Here is a 23,166-nt window from a genome sequence, read left to right on the forward strand (position 1 = left end):
CACCACATGCACACAGTGGACATGCACATGATGTGTATGTTTACAACTCATCCGTACAGTGAAAACATGGACTTTTGATGTAGTATTTCATAGAATTATAGAATGTCCTGAGTTGGAAGGGACCCACAAGGATCGTGGAGTCCAACTCCTGTCCCTGCACAGGACACCCCACAGGTTACACCGTGTGTCTGAGGACATTGTCCAGTCTCTTCTTGAACACCATCAGGTTGGGGCCGTGACACCTCCCTGAGGAGCCTGTTCAGTGTCCAGCACCTCTGGCGGAAGAACCTTTTCCTCATGTCCAACCTAAACCTCCCCTGGCACATCTTCTTCCATTCCCTTGGATTCTGTCATTGGTCACCAGAGAGAAGAGATCAGTCCTTTCCCTTCCTTCTCCCCTTGTGAGGAAGTTGTAGCCACCATGAGATCTCCTTTGAGTCTTTTCTTCAGCTCTGATGCTCAGAAACCCCTTGGTTTGCTTTCTGAAGCAGAAAGGAGAAGCCATGACCTCCAGGCAATGGGAAGGGGGATCCTGTCCCTCACACGTGGCTCAGTGCTCTTCCTGGGATCGTGGGATGTGGGTGTGCAAGGCCCAGGGAAGGACAACACTGGTACAACAACTTCCAGCTTCCCCAAGCGGCTGCAAGGAGGCAGCGAGGCCCCAGTGACATGAGGACAACATGTCTTCTCCTGGGCCTCAGTGGCAGAGACAACTGCCATGGCCAAGGGGACAGAGACCTGGGTTCTGTGGGTCCCTTCCAGCCTTACAGCGCCCTTTACCATCTCCATCCCAGGCTATTCTACACGGTGCTACCCCTGCCCCTCTTTCCCTGCAGGCTGCAGACACCCATCTCGCTTTCCCACCTGCTCTCAGCCCAGCATTTCTGCCCCTTCACTGCTGTGTCTGCACCCTCACCGGCTGCTCTTTGGAACACAAACCATGGGCTGATCCAGCTCCCTCTGGGTCACCTCTTGCCCCACAGCACTGCCTTTCCAGTGACATTTCTTCCTCCTGATATCCAGTCTCTACTTCCCCATCTGCACTTGGTGGCTTTGTTTTTTTTTTTCTCTGCTGCTTTTTCCCACTGCTTGTGGAAGTTTTACCACCTTAGAAACTGCCCATGAAGCAGAGATCCCAACCTGTTATTCTTCTAGTTGTCTTGCACTTGACCAGAGAGAAGTAATCTCACCATGACCTCCTAAATCCCATGAGTGCTGCTGGCCTTTCAGCTTCTCTGATACGCACGACCATGTCCCTGCTGCTGTCCCGTCATGTTCTCAGGTGGGATGGATGTGACAACCTGTCTCCAAGATCTCTTCCTGGGTAGGATCTGTCATACTTAGGCTGAGGTTCTTTCCCAGCCATGTCCCTGCTGCTGGGCTGTCACCTCCAGACACAGAACTGGCCTCACTGTCCCCTTCACAGCCACAGGATTCTGACTGGATTATGAGTGTCTGAGACACAACCAAACTCATAATACCATAACTATCCATCACCTTTTTTATGGCCCAGGACCCGATCAGATAAAAGTATACTTGTTTTATCAAATTTATGAAATATATTCCCTACTAGAGATTTGAGTTGAAAAACACTCTTCAGAGGAACTGCTGTATTTTTGTTGACAACATTTAGAACTCCTTTTCTGTCATTTATTCTTTTTATTCTTCCTCTGCCTATTCTGCCTTCAAAATGCTCTCCAAAAGAAAGATTCATTGAATCGCAAAATAACTTGAGGTTTGAAGAGAGCCCTTATCTCACTTGTCTCACTGTCCTGCTCCAGGCAGGGTTAACCAGGTGAGGTTGTTCAAGGGTTCCTCACAACTATGCATCATCCACAGAGAAGCTGAAAGTGCACTCGTCACATCATACAGAGGGAGAATAAAGACTTTTAACAGTGTTGGTCCAAGTGCTGGCCACTGAGGGATGCTACTAGTAACTGGCTGCATGGAGGGCTTTGTACCGCTGATGACATTTGTCTTGATTGTCCAGCCAACTTCCCAGCCAGCTTCCGGTTCTCCAGCCCAGAGATCCCTGATCTGGCTACTAGGACACCAAGGAACACCATGTCTGTGACCCTGCAAAATTCCGGGTATGGCGGCAGGTTGACCAGCTGTTAATTTTCCTTCATGCTTTTCATGCAGATGGGTTCGATATCTGCATTTTCCAAAGACCTCGGAAACCCTCTTACCACTTTGTCTTACTTTTGAGAGCACAATCCAGAATCACAGGTAAGGGTAACAGAGCAGACAGGAGCACTTGCAATGAGCCTGTCCCAGCAGCTGAGATGAATCTCACTGGGCCACTGAGGTTTGTTCCTGGAGTCACACACAGAAATGCCAAGGTTCCATCAGGCATCCATATCTGAGTTGGTCTCAGGACTCCTTGTTCACCCAGGGATGCTCAGAGACAGTCTGTCCCTTTTACACACAGAGACAGGAGTCACATTGTCCCTTTGGCCTCTTGTTTCCAGTCCAAAGGGGTGGGAGACACCTCAGCCCTGTGGTGTGTCACCCTGCTCTGCACTAATCTGAGATGTCCTACATCATGAGGAATGGACACGGGGAGCTCAATTAAGGAAGCACAACCCAGTGCTGCATTCAGGCAGTTTCCCATGGGGTGTTACTTCCAACAGGAAATTACCTCAGGACCTTGTGTGTGCCACAGGTTTTCATGGAACCCCAAGGAACAGTTGATGGTGTTTGTGCTCACTCGTGTTCACGTCACTCAGTATCACAGTATCACAATATGTTTGGGATTGCAAGGAACCTCAAAAGATAATCTAGTCCAATCCCCCTGCTGGAGCAGGAACGCCTAGGTGAGGTCACACAGGAACATGTCCAGGCGGGTTTTGAATGTCTCCAGAGAAGGAGACTCCACAACCTCCCTGGGCAGCCTGGTCCAGTGCTCTGTCACCCTCACTGAGAAGAAGTTTCTTCTCAAATTTAAGTGGATGTCGTGGAATGCAACCCCCCTCCCCTCTTTCTCTGGTACTTGAGGCTAACAGCTTCTTTTGTGTGGCCCAGAGCACACCCTGCCAGGCCCATTAGGAGAAGGGAGTGCCCAGGCGCCACTGAGCCGCTGGGTCCCTGCGGCCAGTATGGGGGATGTTTGGAAAGCTTCAGAGGCACCCACAGACAGTGTGGAGGTGCAGAGAAGCTTCTAGAGTGACTCCAGTCAGGTCTGATCAGCCTATAAAAACGGGACGCTCGTCGGCGACTCGGCCCCCTTGTGCGGGTCCCTCGGAGCACGAGCTTGGCCCCTGCCGCCGGGAGCCACGGGCCCCCCCCGCTCCCCGGGATGGAGACTCCACTTGCCCTGCCGCCACGTGTGTAAGTAAAACTTCTCGCGGATTGCGAGCATATTTATACTTTCCGTGCACATTTGCACATATATTTTCCGTGCACATTTGCACGGGTACTTTAAATTAATCCTCGCACAGTCGCGAGTGGCCGCTGAGAGCCCCTCGCACAACCGCGAGTGTATTTTCCTCCCGTGCTTTCACATAAGCACGTGTAGGATTCCGTGCACACTGGCACGGGTAAGTAAATTATTTCCTCGCACAATTGCGAGTGTATTATAAATTTACCCTCGCGGAATCGCGAGTGCACACTTCTCGTACTCACTACGAGTACGTGCATCTCTTTTGCACCGTGTTCGGCAAGTGTGTGCTTCTCCGGGACCCAAGGCTGGCTCCGGCATTGTTTTGGTGCAGCCACGTGCATGCACACTGTGGACCGCTGTTGTATTAGTTGCTGCCCCTTCAAATTATTTCCTCAACTGATATCCGAACCTGTATTTAAGTCACTGGTGGAGTGCAAGAACCCTGTTTCTTACTGGTTTAATAAAAGTTGCTGTGGACTCTGTTGTCCCTTAAATTAACCTTGGGGTGCCTCCGTGTAATATTTCGTGACAATGGAACCTCTTGTGTTCCAGCTTGATCCCATTACCCCTTGTCCTATCATTGTTTGCCACTGAGAAGAGCCTGGCTCCATCCTCGTGGCACTCACCCTTTATATATTTATAAACATTAATGTCACCCCTCAGTCTCCTCTTCTCCAAACTAAAGAGACCCAGCTCCCTCAGCCTTTCTTCATAAGGGAAGTGCTCCTCTCCCTTAATCATCTTTGTTGCCCTATGCTGGATCCTCTCCAGTTTCTTCTTGAACTGAGGGGCCCAGAACTGGACACAATATTCCAGATGTGGTCTCACCAGGGCGGAGTAGAGGGGAAGGAGGACCTCTCTCGATCTACTAACCACCCGCCTTGTAATACACCCCAGGATGCCATTGGCCTTCCTGGCCACAAGGACACAGTGCTGGCTCATGGTCATGGCACCTCACATACATGATGTGCGTGCTCACATCTCATCTGTACAAAGCAAACACAGACTGCTGAACTACTCATTCAGTGTCCATCCATGGAGGGAAGAACAACATCTGTGCGTGAGAGGCCAGTGCTGAAAATGGTGGTTGTGAAGGGACAGTCCATGACGATGTCCTGGGGCAGCTTCTGTGGGGTGTCCAGTGCACAGGGGCACAGCCCAGCCCCTGCTCTGCTGGTCCTGCAGGTCTCTGGCAGGAGGCCTGGCTGTGAGAGGACACTGCTGTGTGCCAGCCCTGCACACACACACTGTTCAGCTGCACAGTGGGGTTTCATATGTGGGTGACTTTTGTAGGAATATGCTTGAGAGAAACTTTGCAAGAAGATAGAAACCATCAGTCCCTGCCCTGAGGAGATCACCTTTCTATCTGGAAAGACTGTTCTGGGGCCAGCTCTGTCACAGTAGTGCCCATTGCCTGTCCCTGCCTGCGCTCACAGGACAGACACACAGCAGGATGGTGACCAAGCTGCCAGAGCACTCAGGCCTTGCACCAACACCAGGGATGAGAAGAAGAGTGTGTGAGTGGAACCAGAACAGCTCTGGAAGAACAAGCGCTGCTGCTCCCTGACAGTGCTGCCATGCTGGACTCTTTTCCCTTACTCCCATGGACAGAAACTGTCCCTGCAGCTCCAAAAGGCCTTGCAGGAAGGATATAGTGAAAATCAAGTCACTACAGGACCCTTTACTTTGTTTAAATACACACAGATCATGGCTCCTCATTTACACAACCAGGGGTTATAGAAGAAAAGCAGACAGTGATTTAGAAAGGGGATGACAACATTATCAGAACAAAAAAAATGCCAACAACAACAGAAAATACAGATGACAAGCTGGACCTGTAACAAGTTACATTAAAACTTCTATGTAGAAGCAGATGAGCCGTTTATTGCTTTACTCGTCGTCCAGAGGAGTGTGACTCCTACTGAGGTGTCCTGGTCTTTCTCCTCGCTCATATGGTGATTTAGTTACCCACTTTTCTGACATATTCAGTCTTTCCTAGGAGACATTCCACATCAATATGAACTGGAGGCTGCTGATGCCACCTGTTCTGGAAAGGGAGGGAAGGGCAAGCAGGGAAGGAAATAGAAGAAATTTGGCTTTATTGCTGTTAGTTATGCAAATGGTCTCTGTTTTGCTATTCCTGAAATCTCCCTAATCATCCACACCAGACCTGAAGCCTTTAGGAAAATGATGCACAAAGCCTTGGCTTCTAAGAGCATTTTCGATGTTAATTAGCTCTCTGCTGCCATGATCCTGAACTGCAGCTACTGAGAGAATGAACAAACCTCTAATGAAGTGAAATACAGAAGCAAACTCCAAGTTTCTGAGGGTGTTTGGGACCCCATGAAGGGCCATCACTGACACAGCTGTGAAGGAAACAACCAGTGCAGGTCCCTGTCTGTAGAGGCTGCTGAAGGCAAGACTTGGAGACTCTGGTTCCAGGTGGTGAGGGCCATGTGGAGGTGGCTCTGATGCCATGTCAGCCCTTGATGTTTGTTCATCACCAGAACGGCTGAGCCGTGACCCCTGGGACCTGGTAGATTTTTCTCAAAAGTTTTTCAAGGCTTTTCCTGTGGTCAGTGTGAGTGTTTTGTGTTTTGGGGGTGGTGTTTATGTCAAGTGCTGTTGCTTTAACTGCAATACTCTGGTTTTCTGTGGAGTTGGAAATACCTGTGAGTTCCTCACAACTCATTTAGCTTCTTTCATTCACCTGGCAGTGGTCACCAATCACCTCAATGTCCCAGTCCCAAACTTGCTTGAATCCCCTATTTGGATCCATAGCCATCACTCCAGGAGGTTCATGCATCCACCAGGGTCATGGATGATTCCTGAGGACCATCCAAGTGTTGGCAGTGTAAGAGAGGAGCAGAGCAGGGTCAGCTCATGGGCCATCACAGTATCACAGTATCACAGTATGTTTGGGATTGGAAGGGACCTCAAAAGATCATCTAGTCCAATCCCCTTGCTGGAGCAGGAACACCTAGGTGAGGTCGCACAGGAACATGTCCAGGCAGGTTTTGAATGTCTCCAGAGAAGGAGACTCCACCACTTCCCTGGGCAGCCTGTTCCAGTGCTCTGTCACCCTCACTGAGAAGAAGTTTCTTCTCAAATTTAAGTGGAACCTCTTGTGTTCCAGCTTGATCCCATTACCCCTTGTCCTATCATTGTTTGCCACCAAGAAGAGCCTGGCTCCATCCCCATGGCACTCACCCTTTATATATTTATAAACATTAATAAGGTCCCCCCTTAGTCTCCTCTTCTCCAAACTAAAGAGACCCAGCTCCCTCAGCCTTTCTTCATAAGGGAGGTGCTCCACTCCCTTAATCATCTTGGTTGCCCTACGCTGGACCCTCTCCAGCAGTTCCCTGTCCTTCTTGAACTGAGGGGCCCAGAACTGGACACAATATTCCAGGTGTGGTCTCACCAGGGTGGAGTAGAGGGGAAGGAGGACCTCTCTCGATCTACTAACCACCCCCCTTCTAATACACCCCAGGATGCCATTGGCCTTCCTGGCCACAAGGACACAGTGCTGGCTCAGTGACTGAGCACAGCCACCCCAGCAGCAGCCGTTCCCCATCTTCCAGGCACAGCCATGCCCACAGGATGGAAATGTCACTGCCATATAGGATTAGCCCAAGAGAGGCCTTTCTTCCTTCCATATTCCCAGGAAAATCTTCCTCCTCTTCCTCCTCCACCTGCAGACATCAACTGCTTTCCATTTCTGAGCTCAGACATGGCTGGAAGGGTTCACTGAAGCCATCAGCCATCTCATTGCTTCTCCCTGACATGCCCTGACCCTCTCCCACACCTACAATGGCCAATCATGGATGCTCAGGGCCTCCTGCTCTTCAGAAGAGGCCTCGAGCTTCTTGGTTCTTCCTGGTGCTTATTATAAACTTCCTCACTCTCTCCAGAGTTCACGGTGAGCTTTCTTGTCCATAACAGCCCCTTTATGACCATGTTTCACTAAATGGTTGTGTTTGTATGATCATTTGTGCAGAAAGGGCAGTCACAGGACAGCACCCAATCTGTCAAAACTGATGCCGAGTGAAATGCCGTAAAGCCCTGATGAGTTCCCCCTGTGTCTGTGTCTCTCCTGGAAGGAGTCTGACCTGAGAAGGGGATCCAGCTCCTGCCACTCTCTGCAGAGGCACATGAGCAGTGTCCATCACCTGGGGACACAAAGGGTGACGTTTGCCAGACCACCCGTCATCTGAACCACTTGGATGTGTGCTTGTGGATGGGGTATGAAGCCTTATAGTGCAAATGCCTATTTAATTGTCATTGCCAGGGGGGCTACCAGAGATGCAGAGTGCTATTTTACAGACATTTAAATATAAGCATATAAAACTGACATTCCAAGACAAATTACACAAACATTTGAAGGACTTTTCGTGCCTTTTAACGTGATTATCCACAGAAGCCCCACCAGCTTTGCATCTCACGAAATGGGATCCAGAGTCCAAGGGCAGGATGGTTTAGGCTCTGTGCTGGGATCTGGAAACTGAAACGTGCTCCCATCTCCCAGCCCCCTGCCCTCCTCAGTGAGGGTGTGAGACATTCTGCAGCGAGGGCTGAACTCACAGCCATGACCAGTATCTTATGTCCAGCTGCAGCCAATGGTGTCCTGCCAGCTCAGGATTGGAGCTTCCATTGCTGGACGTGTTTAAAAGACGTGGAGATGTGGTGCTTTGGCATATGGTTTAGTGGTGGAGTTGACAGTGTTTGATTTACGGTTGGACTCCATGTTCTTAATGGTCTTTTCCAGTGTAAATGATTCTCTGATTCTATGATTTGGGTTAAAACCATTTCAGTTCCATCACCTCCAGCTTCCCTCAGAGGCGGCTGTTGTGTGGCACAACTGTCCTAGCCCTCCAGGCAGGTTGGGCACTGGGTTGGTGTCTGCATTGGCAGTTTTCCCCTTCCTGGGGTAAAAGACTGTTGAGCAGAGACAGTTGTAGAGATTTGGGTCACAGGGGTTTGCAGCAATCCTGTCAAACTCTGAGCAGGATGCGCTTTGGAGCCCAGGAAAAATGGAGATGCTCTGAAGGATGTTTGTGAACGGTGGTACTGTCACTGATAACAGTAACAGGGAACTCCTTATTCTCCTTGATGATGATGATGAACTAAAGCTCTTAAATTTAATTCGTAGCAGTCATTCTTGCTTTTCAAAACATCTACTACACCTCAGTAGTTGTGTCTTGAAAGAAGTTCTTAGAACAATGTTTTGTCTCACGCTTGTTTTTTTAATCATTTAAAGAGTTTGGTTTGGTTTGGTTTTTTTGTTTCCTGGTATGAGGTGTTGTTGGCATAGGAGAATAGTTTCTTTTTGAGACAAAGGTGGCCAATGAACAGATCCCAGGTCAGTGCAAAGGCACAAAGGAAGGCAGAATATTTATGTGGTGTGCACTGACACACAGTTACCTGCATTTCCAGTCTCTGCAGTCCCAACTGTGCCGCAGAGTCTGGAGTTCTGAGCTTCCTTCATCTGCCCTGCCTTTACCCTGGGTAAACCTCATCACCTTCTCTTCCAGACACCCAGAAATGGGGTCCCAGTGGACATGCTCTGGGGAACAGCCCTTAGTTCCCCTGCTCACCCATTGGCCATTTTGAAAAGTGCACACACTGTGTGAGAGCTGCCAGTGGTCAGGGAGCCCCCCCAGTCTCCATGAGCTTTCCAAGACGGTGGAGAGTGGCCTCACTGTGACATTGTCCTGCTGTCCCAGCTCCTGGGATGCTGCCCCTGCTGTCCCATAGACTGGAGAGGATTGTGTTAGTTCCAGTGACCCCGACTTGATCCCCATCCACTGCTGGTTGTTCTGACTCCAGACACAGAGGCCTGGGAGACCTTCCTGGAGAAGAGGGAGAACAAGAGGACATAGAGATTCTCACCTCTTATTATATTCATCAGTGTCCACACAGCGTCCTTTTTTCTCTTTTAACTGTTCCTGCAGTAGTAACAGCTCATTATGGGGCCCTTGAATTGCCTTACAGGTCTGGACTGAGTTTTGATCTGGACTGTTGCTGTGCTTGGAGGCTGCTGTCCTTGCAGAGCAGATGAACTCACTTCTGCCACCCTGCCTGGCAGTTCATTCCATCCGTGTCACAGCTCTGTCTGCAGCACTGACAGCTCCAGCTCCCCCAGTCAGGTCCCTGGCTGAGGACATTGCCTCACATCTGGGCTGAACCACCCCAGCTGTGGCACCAGCCCAGCTCTGACCTGTCACAAGAAACCTGGTACCAAGTGTCCAAGAGCCCATGTGTGCAAAGGCTTTGCTTCAGAGCACAGACATGACATGGCCAAAGACTGATGAATGTCTCTCTAGACCTAGAAGTATAAAACCTGAACAAAATGCCTAAAGTCATTCAACTGAAGATATTCCTCCCCTAGCCTGGAGATATTAGATCTTTTGCTGTAAAGTTTCTGGTGTCCTGTCTAATGATGTGACAAGAAAATATGATTCTCATACCGATTTATTTTTTAAAATGAAAAATACAATGCTGGAAAGAAGTGTCTCTGAAGGGGAGAGAGAATCAACATCACTGATTGCTTCAACTTCAAAGTTGTGCCACTGCAGCCCCAGGGACGCCTGGAGGAGCCCAGAGGGGACAGAGAAACGGACATCATGGGCTGCTCCTGTGCTGCTGAGCTGGGCTGGGCTCCTGGGACACAGGGAGCTCATGGCAAGCGGCAGCGCCGCAGAGAGACAGCTCTGCCCAGGAGCAGCTCCTCTGCAAAGCGCAGCAGGGCTGAGGGCTCTGCCTGCAGCACCGAGGGCACAGGAGCCAGGCAGAGAGAGGGGAAAGGCAATGTGGGGTGGTTTGTTGCTGAGGATTCAATGAGACAAATCACAGTTCTCACATGGTAAGTCTCTGGCTGTAGGACAACGCAGCTGCATTTCCTGGAGGGAGACCCTAAGCTGGTACATTCCACAATTTACAAGATCTGTCAGGTCTCTCTCACAGTATCTCTGTTGTAGAGGAGAAGAACACACTCCAGAGCAGGGCTTCCCTGCTGCACTGTCAGAGGGACAGGGAATGATGACAACTTCTGCTGAGGGTGACTGCAGGGGGAGCAGAGCAGGGTCCCTGTCTGGGGGAGATCCCCATGGTGCTGTGGGGAGAAGCTGTGGGGGGAAGGAGCATCCCCGATAAGGGCAGGAAAGGTGCTTCTGCTGTGGAGAGAGTGCTGTGTGGGTCAGTGATGCTCACAGCTCCAGATCACCTGCAGGATTTTTCTAAGGCGATGCCCCAATGACAAGATCAATGCAAGGATTACTAGACAGATAAGGAGCTTTCCTTTTCAGTTTCCTTTCCCAAGAGGTGGGGGGTGCAGGAAAGGATAAAATGAAAATGAGCTCTCATGCTTAAACAAGTCACTGAGACTCCTGAACTGCAACTCTGAGTGATCAGTACGTCTGCCAGAAGGCTCATGACATCCCTTCACCACCCCTCTGCCTGTGCACAGCACCTGCATCACCTTGGCTGGACCCATCAGACTTAGTCTGACCTGTCCTGTTTTCCAGCCTGCAGACAGGAAGATGCCCCCAGGCAGTGCCCTGTGAACAGGCAGGATCTGTAGGGCCAGGGGGAGGGCACAGAGGGTGGGATGGTCTGTGAGCACTGACAGGGAAGAGACATGGACAGGGAAACACCTCCCAGGGGGAGAATCTTCAGGCAGCAGGGAATTGATCAGAAATGAGAGGAAACTGAACCCGAATGGTTATGGGTGGGAGAACAGAGAAAAGTCCCTGTGATCCCCTGCAGTGCAGATCCCTCCTGTGAGCAGCCCCCTGGCCTCCTGTCCCACCCAGCAAAGCCTCTGCCCTCAGGGCCGGGGGCTCCAAGTCATGAAGCAGCTCCTGTGCAGCCAGAGCTCCAGTTCCTCTGCAGAGCACAGGGGCTGAGAGCAGCTGCCCGACAGTGTTGGTGTCTGGGAGGTGGCTGCACAGCTGGAGAAGGGGGACGCTGTCTGAGTGCCCGGCTGCCTCTGCCCTGGCCTCTCTCACACCCACCCTCACCGCATTTTCCTTCTTGCTCCCCTGCTCTGGGTCACTGCTGTTGGGATCTTGTTCTTGCTGTCAGGCTCTCTGGGGATGGCAGTTTCAGCTGCAGAGTCACAGCCTGATCTTGTGGATCCTTTCCTGCAGGTGTGTCCATGGGCACACGTGTCCCAGCTTTGCTCTGACCTGTGGGGTGTGGGCAATGCAGTCTGTGGGGCTGGGGAACGAGCTGTGTGTATCCTGGGCTAAACGTTGGGTGCTGAGACCTTAGGAAAGGGTGAGACTTGTCATGGTCTGAGGTGGATCCCTCTGCTCTCAGCAATGCCCGGTGGCTTTTCAGGGTAACATGGGATTGTGATCAGCCTCCATCTCAGAAAGGTGCCAGCCCAGGGCAGCTGGAGCAAGACAGAGGGACAGACCAGCTGCCCTCACTCTGCACTGACCCACAGGCATCCTCTGGTCTCGCAGGACTCGCTCTGTTCTCCCTGAGTGCAGCAGAAATGCTGAGGGTTTCTGACACCCAAGAACACTCCCCAGGGTGGGAGGGGAGAAGGAGCTGTAGAAACACCAAACCTCTCACACTCAGTTTCTCAGGCCTGGGGGTACAGATGCTGACAGTCCCTTCTGCACCAGGAGCGGTTCCAGCTGACAAAGATGAACCCCAGGACTGGCCCCTGCCCACCCAATCACACAGGGTCAGGCTGACTCCTCAGGAGCCCATGGGCAGAGAACCTGCTCTTCATTCCACACTCATCAAGCACTGACGAGGGCTCAGCCAGGACATTCTCCTGGAAAAAGAAAAGTGTCTCTTTGTGTGAGGGTCTATGGGAAATGCCTTTGGTTTCTCCCAGAGAAGTCTCATCTAAATCATCACTGTCTTTCCTCCTATTACAGGTCCTCATGCCCACAGGCAGCCAATGTCCAACAGCAGCTCCATCACCCAGTTCCTCCTCCAGCCGTTCACAGACACACGGGAGCTGCAGCTCTTGCACTTCTGGCTCTTCCTGGGCATCTACCTGGCTGCCCTCCTGGGCAACGGCCTCATCATCACCACCATAGCCTGGGACCAGCACCTCCACACCCCCATGTACTTCTTCCTGCTCAAACTCGCCCTCCTTGACATGGGCACCATCTCCACCACTGTCCCTAAATCCATGGCCAATTCCCTGTGGGACACCAGGGCCATTTCCTATGCAGGATGTGCTGCACAGATCTATTTGTTTGCCTTCTTTGTAACAGCAGAGTATTTTCTTCTCACAGTCATGTCGTACGACCGCTACGTTGCCATCTGCAAACCCCTGCACTACGGGACCCTCCTGGGCAGCAGAGCTTGTGTCCACATGGCAGCAGCTGCCTGGGCCACTGGGTTTCTCAGTGCTCTGCTGCACACGGCCAATACATTTTCACTGCCCCTGTGCAAGGGCAATGCCCTGGGCCAGTTCTTCTGTGAAATCCCTCAGATCCTCAAGCTCTCCTGCTCACACTCCTACCCCAGGAAAGCTTGGCTTATTGTGATAGGCCTCTTGGTAGCATTTGTGTGTTTTGTGTTCATTGTGGTGTCCTATGTGCAGATCTTGAGGGCCGTGCTGAGGATCCCCTCTGAGCAGGGACGGCACAAAGCCTTTTCCACCTGCCTCCCTCACCTGGCTGTTGTCTCTCTGTTCATCACCACTGCCATGTTTGCCTACCTGAAGCCCCCCTCCACCTCTTCCCCATGGCTGGACGTGATGGTCTCTGTTCTGTATTCGGTAGTTCCTCCAGCTGTGAACTCCCTCATCTACAGCATGAGGAACCAGGAGCTTCAGAATTCAGTTTGGAAACTGATAACTGGATGTTTTCAATAACAAACAGCAACAAACTCTCATACACTGCATAACAGTTATAGTGTAGTTCATTGCAGGCTCAGCCATTCTTGCTTTGTTTTTTGTTGTGGTAGTGTTTTGTGATAATGTTATTATCCCTTTCCTAATTATCTGTCTTCATTTTTTCTATGACCATTGTCTCTGTTTTTTTAAACAAAATAAAGAGCCCTACAGAGTTTTGGTTTGTTTTCTTTTTCACCTGAGGTCTCATTTTAAGGCCCTTTTGGAGCTAGAGGAACAGTTTCTGTCTGCATTGGTGGAGGGGAACAGAGTCCAGCATGGTAGCACTACCACAGAGCACCAGCGCTTGTTCTTCCAGAGCTGTTCTGGTTCCACACCCACACTCTCCTTCTCAACCCTTGTGTTGGTGCAAGGCCTGAGTGCTCTGGCAGCTTGGTCACCGTCCTGCTGTGTGTTAGTCCTGTGAGCGCAGGCAGGGACAGGCAATGGGCACTGCTGTGACAGAGCTGGCCTCACAACAGCCTTTCCAGATAGAAAGGTGATCTCCTCAGGGCAGTGCATGATGGTTTATATCTTCTTGCAAAGTTTCTCTCAAGCATATTCCTACAAAAGTCACCCACAGATGAAACCCCAGTGTACAGCTGAACAGTGTGTGTGTGTGTGTTCAGGGCTGGCACACAGCAGTGTCCTCTCAGAGCCAGGCTCCTGCCAGAGACCTGCAGGACCAGCAGAGCAGGGGCTGGGCTGTGCCCGTGTGCACCAGACACCTCACAGAAGCTGCCCCAGGACATAGTCATGGAATGGCCCTCACAACCACCATTTCCAGCACTGGCCTCTCTCCCCAGCTCACAGACGTTGCTCTTCCCTCCATGGAGGGACACTGAATGAGCAGGTCAGCAATCCGTGTTTGCATTGTACAGATGAGATGTGAGCACGCACATCATGGATGTGAGGTGAGATGAACCCAAGTGAGTGCAAACAACATCAGCTCTTCCTGGGGGTTCCATGAAGGCCTGTGGGACAGACAGTGTCTCAAGGTCACTTCACGTTGGGAGTAACAGCCCATGGGAAACCATACCCTGGGATCTTCTTCCTTGAACTGTGATCCCCATGTCCATTCCTCATGACGTGAGACATCTCAGATGAGTGCAGAGCAGGGTGACACACCACAGGACTGAGGTGCCTCCCATCACTTTGGAGTGGCAACAGGAGGCCAAAGAGAAACTGAGACCACGACCTCTATGTGCAAATTGGAAAGATTCTGTCTCTTAACACCCCTGGCTGAAGAAGGAGTTCACGAGTCCAGCTCAGACGTGGATGCTTGATGGAACACTGGCATTTTTCTGTGTGACTGCAGGAACAAACCTCAGTGGTTTAGTCAAATTCATCTCAGCTGCTGGGACAGGCTCATTGCAAGTGGTTACCCGTGATTCTGGATGGTGGTCTCAATGGAACAGCAGAATCAGAGAAGTTCTGAGGTCCTTGGGAAAGGAGGATGTTAAACCCATCTTCAAGAAGGGCAGGAAGGAGAATTTGAAGAATTATGGGCTGGTCAGCCTACCTCCGTCCCTGGGAAGGAGATAGTCCGTGTCTTCCTGCACCAATCTCCAGACACCTGAAGTACAAGGAAGGAATTGCTGAACAGAAATGGGCAGAAAATCCAATGAGTCCCAAGAAATGTTGTGAACTCATTCGAGAGCTTTAGACCCCCAGGAAAGAGCTCAGTGAGAGTGCAGCCCAGCCAGTTGCATCTGTGTCCCTCACTGAGCAGCACAACCAGTGTGCAGTCACCCCATGGTCCTGCAGCCAACCTGCTCTGCAGAGCATCAGTGCCAGGTTGGGGCCCTGTGGGGAGCACAGGGAAGGGGCCATGAGCACCAGAGCAGATCAGAGGAGGGATGGGGGAGATCAGACAGGAGCTGACCTGGGCTGGAAATTGCCTTGGAGAGAAAAATGATGGTGTTCAGCTGCCCCAAGATAACACCCAGAGTTTAGGGTGCAGGGCCAGAAGTCCTTGTTGTCCTGGTGCTTCACCGGGCCTGGGAAGTAGCTGGAGAAGGACTGGTGTCCCCCACTTGCCATCTTCTAATGCATCATCCCTCATGAAGGGTGGCATGGAAAGGAAGTCTGGGACTCTGTGTCCGGACTTGCCCTGCAGAAAGTATTCACCCAGAAGCCACATCCTTTTGCTCTGGTACTTCAGTCCTGGTGCTCATCACATGTTCTTAAGACAAACTTATGCACCCCTCTTGTCAACCTTACCCCAAAAGTCACCTCTAGACAAGGCTCCTGAGCTGGGGCTGAACTGGAGAACTGAGGTCCAGCTGTGACCAGAGGAAGGACAAGGCCTGTCCTGGGTCCTGTAAAGGGGTGGCAGCCTCTGCGATCCCCACCAGAAAAGGCAGCATGCAGGAAACTGTAGACCATCCCCATGCCCCTTGGAGGCCCTTAGGAATTGTTCATCTGTCCAAATATCCAGCCCAGCTTGTTGCTTCATGAACAACCAGGAGAAACTGCCCCTGGACCCTCATTCCAGACCCCATCTCCTCCACCCCATACAGGCAGTGCTCTCCCCCTTGGCACTGAGGTGGTTCCAGGGACCCAAGAGACACCTGTGGGGAGGAGATGTTGGGTAGGGATATGGTGTCCTTCAGTGCTCCTCATGGTGCCTCCTGCTGGGCTTTGTGCCACTGGTCACAACCCTCTGAGCCTGGATGTTCAGCCAGTTCTCAGTGGTGCTAAACAGGAACACGCCCATGAGCACATTGGGCTGCACTGGGAGGAGCGTGGCCACCCAGACAAGGGCAGTTATTGTCCATCATGACTCAGCACTGGTGTGGTCACACCTGGAGCCGTGTGTCCCAGTGTGAGGTTCCCCATTCTGGAGGAACGGGAGGAGCTGTCGTATGGCCAGAGAAAGTCTGGGTCATGTGTGGAGATGTTGGGAGACCCAAACTTCTTTAGCCTGGTGAAGGGGAGGCTGAGGAAACGTGCTGTTTCTACTGAAATTGGGTTAATTTTCTTCATGCATTTTGAACCTCTCTCCTACATAGCCAGTACAGTCTTTTGTTCAGATTTACTATGCGAATAATGAGATAATGCTGTTTCTTCCCTGGGATAGAGTTAATTTTTTCTTTTAGCAGCTTTACAGTGTTTGCCATTTGCTATGAAAGGAATGTCAGAACTCATTGGTATCTTGGCTGTTGTCAAGGAAACCAAGGACATCTTTGACCATCCAGCTGCAGATGCAGATTGGCAGGAGGGGAAACAGACAGGACAGCACCTTGATTGACATGCAGGCTGATCAATGAAATATTCCCTATGATTAGGGCCATGCTCAGTCTAAAGCTGGAGCCGGCTTTTAGGGCTTGTTACATCTGTTACTTCGGGTTTTCCAGCTGGTTTGGTCAGCTCCATTCAGAAGTTTCATTCTGTCAGGAGTTCAATGTCAGTCAGGACCAGGGTGCTCCCTTCTTTTGGGTTAGCTGTTCCACATGATTGAAGATCTGTGGGGGATTGCACTGAGTATCATTTATTTTATGTATATTTTAGTATTTCTATACTAGTAGTAGTAGTATTTTATAATTACTTTTATTGTCTTATGAATTTTATTTTCTAAGCCCATGAGTTATTCTCTTACCTTTCAGTTCTCTCCCTTGTCCCACTTTGGGGTTTAGGGGCAGGATGTGAGCAGCTCTCAGGGTCTTAGTTGGTGGCTGTGGTAACACCATGACAAGAAAGGGCAGTAGTAGCTTCAGAAATCTTGAAAATCACTTTCCAAGATGGTGGCAGTTTTGGTTTTTTGCTTTGTGGGGGTTTTTTTGTGGTTTTTTTTTTTTTTTTTTTGGTGGAGGAAAACAGCATGAGAGAGGAAAACCATCAGAAACTGCAGCTCTGGATGTCCAGAGTGGAGCTCAGGATCAAGAAATGTCATTCTGAGCGCAGTGCTGTGGTCATTCAGAGGATTCTGGATCAGCCATGGCTTTGTGTTTCCAGGAACAGCTGGTGAGGATGGAGAAACAGCAGCATAGGTGGGGACACACTGGGGTGAGAACAAGGTGGGGAAGTGCATGGGGTGTCTGCAGCCTGTGGGGAAACAGCCACAGGCCTGGGACAGTGCAGGATGGACTGTGGTGGACATGGCCAAGAGTGAGGCTGGATGTCCCTGAAAGAGCCAAAGTCTTTGTCCCCTTGGCTATGGCTGATGCCACTGCCAACGAGGCCTAAGAGAAGGCACATTGTCGTCATGGCCATGGGGCTTCTTTGCCTCCTTGCACCCCCAGGAAGTCAAGGAGGTATGACACAATTGTCCTGCACTGGGTATCACACTCCCCACAGCCCCAGAAAGAGCCCTGAGCCACATGTGAGGGACAGCATCTCCCTTCCTAGGGGCAGGGGCTCAAGGCTTGGCCATTGTCCTTCATCAGACAAACCAAGGGCTTTCTCAGCATCAGAGCTGCTGCACTTTGTCTTTGCCTGATGCAATCACTGCCTCCAATTATCTGCTCTAACGAGTCCCTGGGGAGGCTTTGTCAGTAACAGCCCTCAGTGGGGCCCATTAATGCTTCAAGGTACTTTGGAGTTTGTTCTGGCTTTGAGTTCTTGAGCAGATTCTTCAGTCTGTGCTTGGTATCTCAGGTTCATGGACTCAGCACCAAATACGCCACGGGGCTCATTAAAACACAGAAAGCCCTAACGAGTGATGTTTCTTTCTGTAATTTCCTTCAAATCTTCCAGACTTGTAGAACTAACTGGAGAGGTTTCAATGGGACACTTACTGATGAAGGTTTCAAAGAAGATTTAATGAAGGAGGTTTATCATTTCGAGGGTGTTTTCTGTCATTTTCCAGTGTATAGAAGAAGTGACAGCAGCATTCTACACTGGACATTGATCCCGAGAGTCTCCTGGAGACATCTGGACAGGCAGGAGAACAGTCCCTTGAGGCTGGACACTGTATGGACAACCTGGCTCCTCACCCCCACCCCCAGTCTGCCAGTTCCCTCATTGGCCACCAGAGATTGCATCACTTTTCCTCCATCAGACTTCTCCACTGAGCTCTGCAGGAGATGCTGCAGCTCCTGCGCACCAGCTCCACCTGCTCTCCTGTGCAAACACTGCACAGTTTAATAAACAGCAAAACACTTTCCTCAGCTGTGTGTTTAAGTGGATCGGATGAGGTCCAGCATCCACAAGGGACATGCACACAAGAACTGGTTTACACAGAGAGATAGGAGAGGATAGAAATAAACACAATGAACGTGTTGACTGCCATGTCAATTAGAGCTCTGAAGAACGGGGCAAGTTTGTAACTCCCTGAAGCTCAAAGCAGAAACCAGACAGTTGAGAGACCACTGAATGACCAAAGAGCAAGTGGAGGAGAAACCTGAGAGCACTGGGAAGGGCAAAAGTCTAGACAGTGCTGGAAGGTTGTCCTTTGACAGGGACACTTAATCAGGAGAGGTGGGAACTCCTGAATGACGAGGGAGATGAAATCATAGAGTGTTGGTAATAGAAGTACAGGGGAAGACCAATATTTCTTCTCCTACCCTTAGTACATCAGTCATCAGCTGTCTCACCATAAACAGCCAGGGCCATTTTAGGGCCCCAGTGTACCTGAGGTGCTGGCCTGGGATTGGCATCTATCACACAGGACCTGGGGAGACCAGAGCACCTTGCAGTGCAGGTGGAGCCTGGGCAGGGGTTCCTGGGGCATCTACACTGGCATCAGGTGTTTGTGTCCCTGGACCTGAAGACATTTGTGTCCTAAATCCATGCCCAGTTCTGGAGAACACTTTCCTTTCCAAAGGAAACTAACTAACTAACTAACTAACTAACTAACTAACTAACTAACTAACTAACTAACTAACTAACTAACTAACTAATTAACTAACTAACTAACTAACTAAATAAATAAATAAATAAATAAATAAGTATATAACTAACTAACTAACTAACTAACTAACTAAATAAATAAATAAATAAGTAAATCAGCAAATAAATAAGTAAATAAATACATAATTACATAAATAAGTACATAAATACATACATGAAAAGAAAGAAAGAAAGAAAGAAAGAAAGAAAGAAAGAAAGAAAGAAAGAAAGAAAGAAAGAAAGAAAGAAAAGAAAGGAAGAAAGGAAGAAAAGAAAGGAAGAAAAGAAAGGAAGAAAAGAAGGAAGAAAGGAAGAAAGGAAGGAAGAAAGGAAGGAAGAAAGGAAGGAAGAAAGGAAGGAAGAAAGGAAGAAAGGAAGGAAGGAAGGAAGGAAGGAAGGAAGGAAGGAAGGAAGAAAGAAAGAAAGAAAGAAAGAAAGAAAGAAAGAAAGAAAGAAAGAAAGAAAGAAAGAAAGAAAGAAAGAAAGAAAGAAAAGAAAGGAAGAAAGGAAGAAAAGAAAGGAAGAAAAGAAAGGAAGAAAAGAAGGAAGAAAGGAAGAAAGGAAGGAAGAAAGGAAGGAAGAAAGGAAGGAAGAAAGGAAGGAAGGAAGGAAGGAAGGAAGGAAGGAAGAAAGAAAGAAAGAAAGAAAGAAAGAAAGAAAGAAAGAAAGAAAGAAAGAAAGAAAAAGAAAGGAAGAAAGGAAGAAAGGAAGAAAGGAAGAAAGGAAGAAAGGAAGAAAGGAAGAAAGGAAGAAAGGAAGAAAGAAAGAAAGAAAGAAAGAAAGAAAGAAAGAAAGAAAGAAAGAAAGAAAGAAAGAAAGTTGACACCTTCCTTTGCTTTGGATCTTTGTCTTCAGTTCTTATTTTAATTTTCATTGACATTAACTGATGTGTAATGGCCCTACAAAAATCAAGCCAAGATCATGTTGTGTCTTGCACAGCGCTCCATGCCCCCTGAACCTTCCCTGCCCAGGACTCTTCACACGTTGCCCAGAGCGAGTCATACTGAGGTGTTAGCTGGTTCCCTGGTTGAGATGTTGGTTTAGATGGTCACCTACAGCACAGGTGGATCCTGCCCCATCATCGCCTGCTCTGCTCCAGTCTGAAACAGAGCCCAACATCACAATGGGATCATGAGAGAACTGATGTCGAAGGGGCCTCAGGAGTCTGCAGTCCAACCTGTCTCAAACTGGGTCACACCACGGTGTTCCAGCCTTGATTCAATCAGAGCTTTAGCAGGACTAGAGAAGTGATCATCCCTTTGTACTGGGCACTGGTGAGGCTGCACCTTGAATCCTGGGGTTAGTTTTAGGCCCCTCATGGCAAGGAAGACATTGAGGTGCTGGAGAGAGTTCAGAGGAGGGTGACAAGGCTGGTGAAGGGTCTGGAGCACCAGTCTTATGAGGAGCGGTTGAGGGAGCTGGGGCTGTTCAGCCTTGAGAACAGGAGGCTGAGGAGAGACCTTATTACTCCCTACAGCTGCCTGAAAGGAGGTTTTATCATGGAGGGTGTTGGTCTCTTCTCCCAAGTAGCAAGTGATAGGACAAGAGGAAATGGCCTCAAGTTGCACACGGGGAGGTTTAGATTGGATATTAGGAAGAAATTCTTCAGGGAAAGGGTTTTGAAGCAATGGAGCAGACTTCCCAGTGAGGATGTGGAGTCCCCATCACTGAAGGTGTTTAAAACACAGATAGATGGGGCTCTTAGGGACATGGTTTAATGCCAGATTTAGGTTATGGTTGGACTCAATGATCTGAAGGGTCTCTTCCAACCACAATTATTCTATGATTCCATGATAAGTCATTTTTGATATTTTCTTTCTCAGAGGACCTTGCAGCCTCCCTGAGAGCCAGGATTTTTCTGAGGTGTTTGGGAGATGTCTCACAGTCACACCAGCCAGTTCCACCAGCCCCTGTCTGTCCCTTCCCAGACCAAACCTTTTCTCCATATCCCAACCTTCCAGGCGAGTTTCTGGGACACAGCAAATGCTATGCTGGTCTTCTGGGCCTGTTCATAGAGAACAGCTTGCCAACATGTTGATGGGCTCTCTGTGCACTTGTATGAGGTTTAAACAGACCAAGTGCCGGGTCCTGCACTTGGGTCACAACAACCCCAGGCTCAGGGAAGAGTGGCTGGAAAATTGCCTGGTGGAAAGGGATCAGGGGGTGTTGATCGACAGCAGCTGAACATGAGCCTGTGTGTGCCCAGATGGCCAAAAGGGCCACCAGCATCCTGGCTTGTATCAGGAATGGTGTGGCCAGCAGGAGTAGCGTGATTGTGCCACTGTTCTCAGCGCTGATGAGGTCACATCTTGAATCCTGTGTTCAGGTTTTGGCCCTTCATCATAAGAAGGACATTGAGGCACCAGAGAGAGTGCAGAGGAGGTGATGAAGCTGCTGAGTGTCTGGAGCACAAGTGTGATGAGGAGCAGCTGAGGGAACTGGTGGGTTCAGCCTGGAGAACAGGAGGCTGAGGGGAGACCTTCTCGCTGTCCACAACTGCCTGAAAGGAGGTTGAACATGGAGGGTGTTGGTCTCTTCTCCCAAGTAGCAAGTGACAGGACAAGAGGAAATGGCCTCAAATTGTGCCAGGGAAGGGTCAGATTGGATATTAGGAAAAAATTCTTCTTGGAAAGGGTTGTCAGGCATTGGAACAGGCAGCTCAGGGCAGTGGTGAAGTCACCATTCCTGCAGGGGTTTATAAGATGTTTAGACGAGGTTATTAGGGACATGGTTTAGTTCTACATTTAGGTTGTGGTTGGACTCAATGCTCCTGAGGGTCTCTTCCAACTGAAATAATTCTATGATTCTCTATTATCAACTGGAATATTCTTCTATCACATCTTCTTAATGCTCTTCACATATCTGCCTCTTCACCTACATTCCTGAAACTTATCTAATTAGATGCACAAGTGTTGAATACTAATTGTAAATGATGAAAGCACCATCGCTCTATCAGTCTGGTCTGATACCTGCCCGTCCCAGGCAAACAGCTCAGGTACATGGGGCCTCTTGAGGTTTGCACTGGGTGGTTATAGTGAGACCATGGAGCTCAGCCCAAAAACCTGAGAACTCCCCTCAAAACTGAAAACCAAACCAACAACAACAACAACAAAAAGAACAAAAATCCCCACACTCTGTTTTTTAATCAGATGAAATAATTCAATATTTCCAATAAAATGTCTGTGGAATTTCTATCCTGCCAAAATATGAATTTTCATATGAATTTTCAGAATGTGTATGGACTGTGGGAGATGAAACATTGGCCTTTCCCTGTGCTTGCAGTGCCAGAACTCTATCTATCACTACGTGTATTTAATCCCCTGGACATCCAGGAGTTTCCACCTGTCCTTAACCAGCTCACCGTGTCTGAACTCATCTCTTCAGAAGCCTGTCTGGACATTTGCACTTTCCATCACTCCCCAGAGGTTCTTCACCTCTCACTCTTGGCCCATTCAGAGCCTCTCAGCTCTCACTCTGCTTTGAGCTTCAGGCAGGTAAAGTCTTTCAGCAGTTGCTCTCGGACTCCCTATAGGAAACTCTTCAATTATGGCAATGGACCTCGCTGGAAACTACTTAATTTAACCACAGAACTGAGAAACATCATTAAGTTCTATCGTGTTTTCTTTTTTTTTTTTCCTTTTTTGTTTCCTCTAATTAAAAATTTCCTGGTGCCTGTTTACATCCAGTTCTCTAAGGAAACATGAAGCAATTCCTGCAAAGAAGCTGTAACAATCAGGTGCAACTTCAGTGCAGAATCTGATGTAAAGAAATGTGCTGGAAATCCCAGGGGCCAATGAGCAAAACAGGGAGTTTGGGGAGGTGGTTATAGATTTCCTGCTAACAGTTTGAGTAGGGAAACATTCTTCACAGAACTGCTCTGTTTATTTGACACCTTTTAGGTCTCCTCCTCTGCCTGTATTTTTATTTTCTTGTTCCTCCACCTCTTCCTTCTTCCAAAACGTTTCCAAGGGAAAGATTCCTGGAATCACAGAGCAACTCAGGTTTGAACATCATCTTGTCTCACTGTCCTGCTCAGGGTGGGGTGACCCAGGTGAGGTTGTGACACTAGTGTATTGAAAAATTACAA

At 49.3% G+C, this 23,166-nt stretch overlaps 1 protein-coding gene across 1 annotated transcript; it reads left to right on the forward strand.

Moving 5' to 3' along the window:
• Window positions 1-12,302: 12,302 nt before the first annotated feature.
• Window positions 12,303-13,229, forward strand: LOC309451962 (olfactory receptor 14A16-like; the record flags this gene model as incomplete). Its single annotated transcript, XM_082076653.1, has 1 exon — window positions 12,303-13,229. The coding sequence occupies one exon, from the start codon at window positions 12,303-12,305 to the stop codon at window positions 13,227-13,229; it is 927 nt and encodes a 308-aa protein (XP_081932779.1).
• Between the last annotated feature and the right edge of the window lie 9,937 nt (window positions 13,230-23,166).

This window comes from Streptopelia decaocto (assembly GCF_964273445.1).
Source record: "Streptopelia decaocto genome assembly, contig: HAP1_SCAFFOLD_45, whole genome shotgun sequence".
Lineage (NCBI taxonomy): Eukaryota > Metazoa > Chordata > Aves > Columbiformes > Columbidae > Streptopelia > Streptopelia decaocto.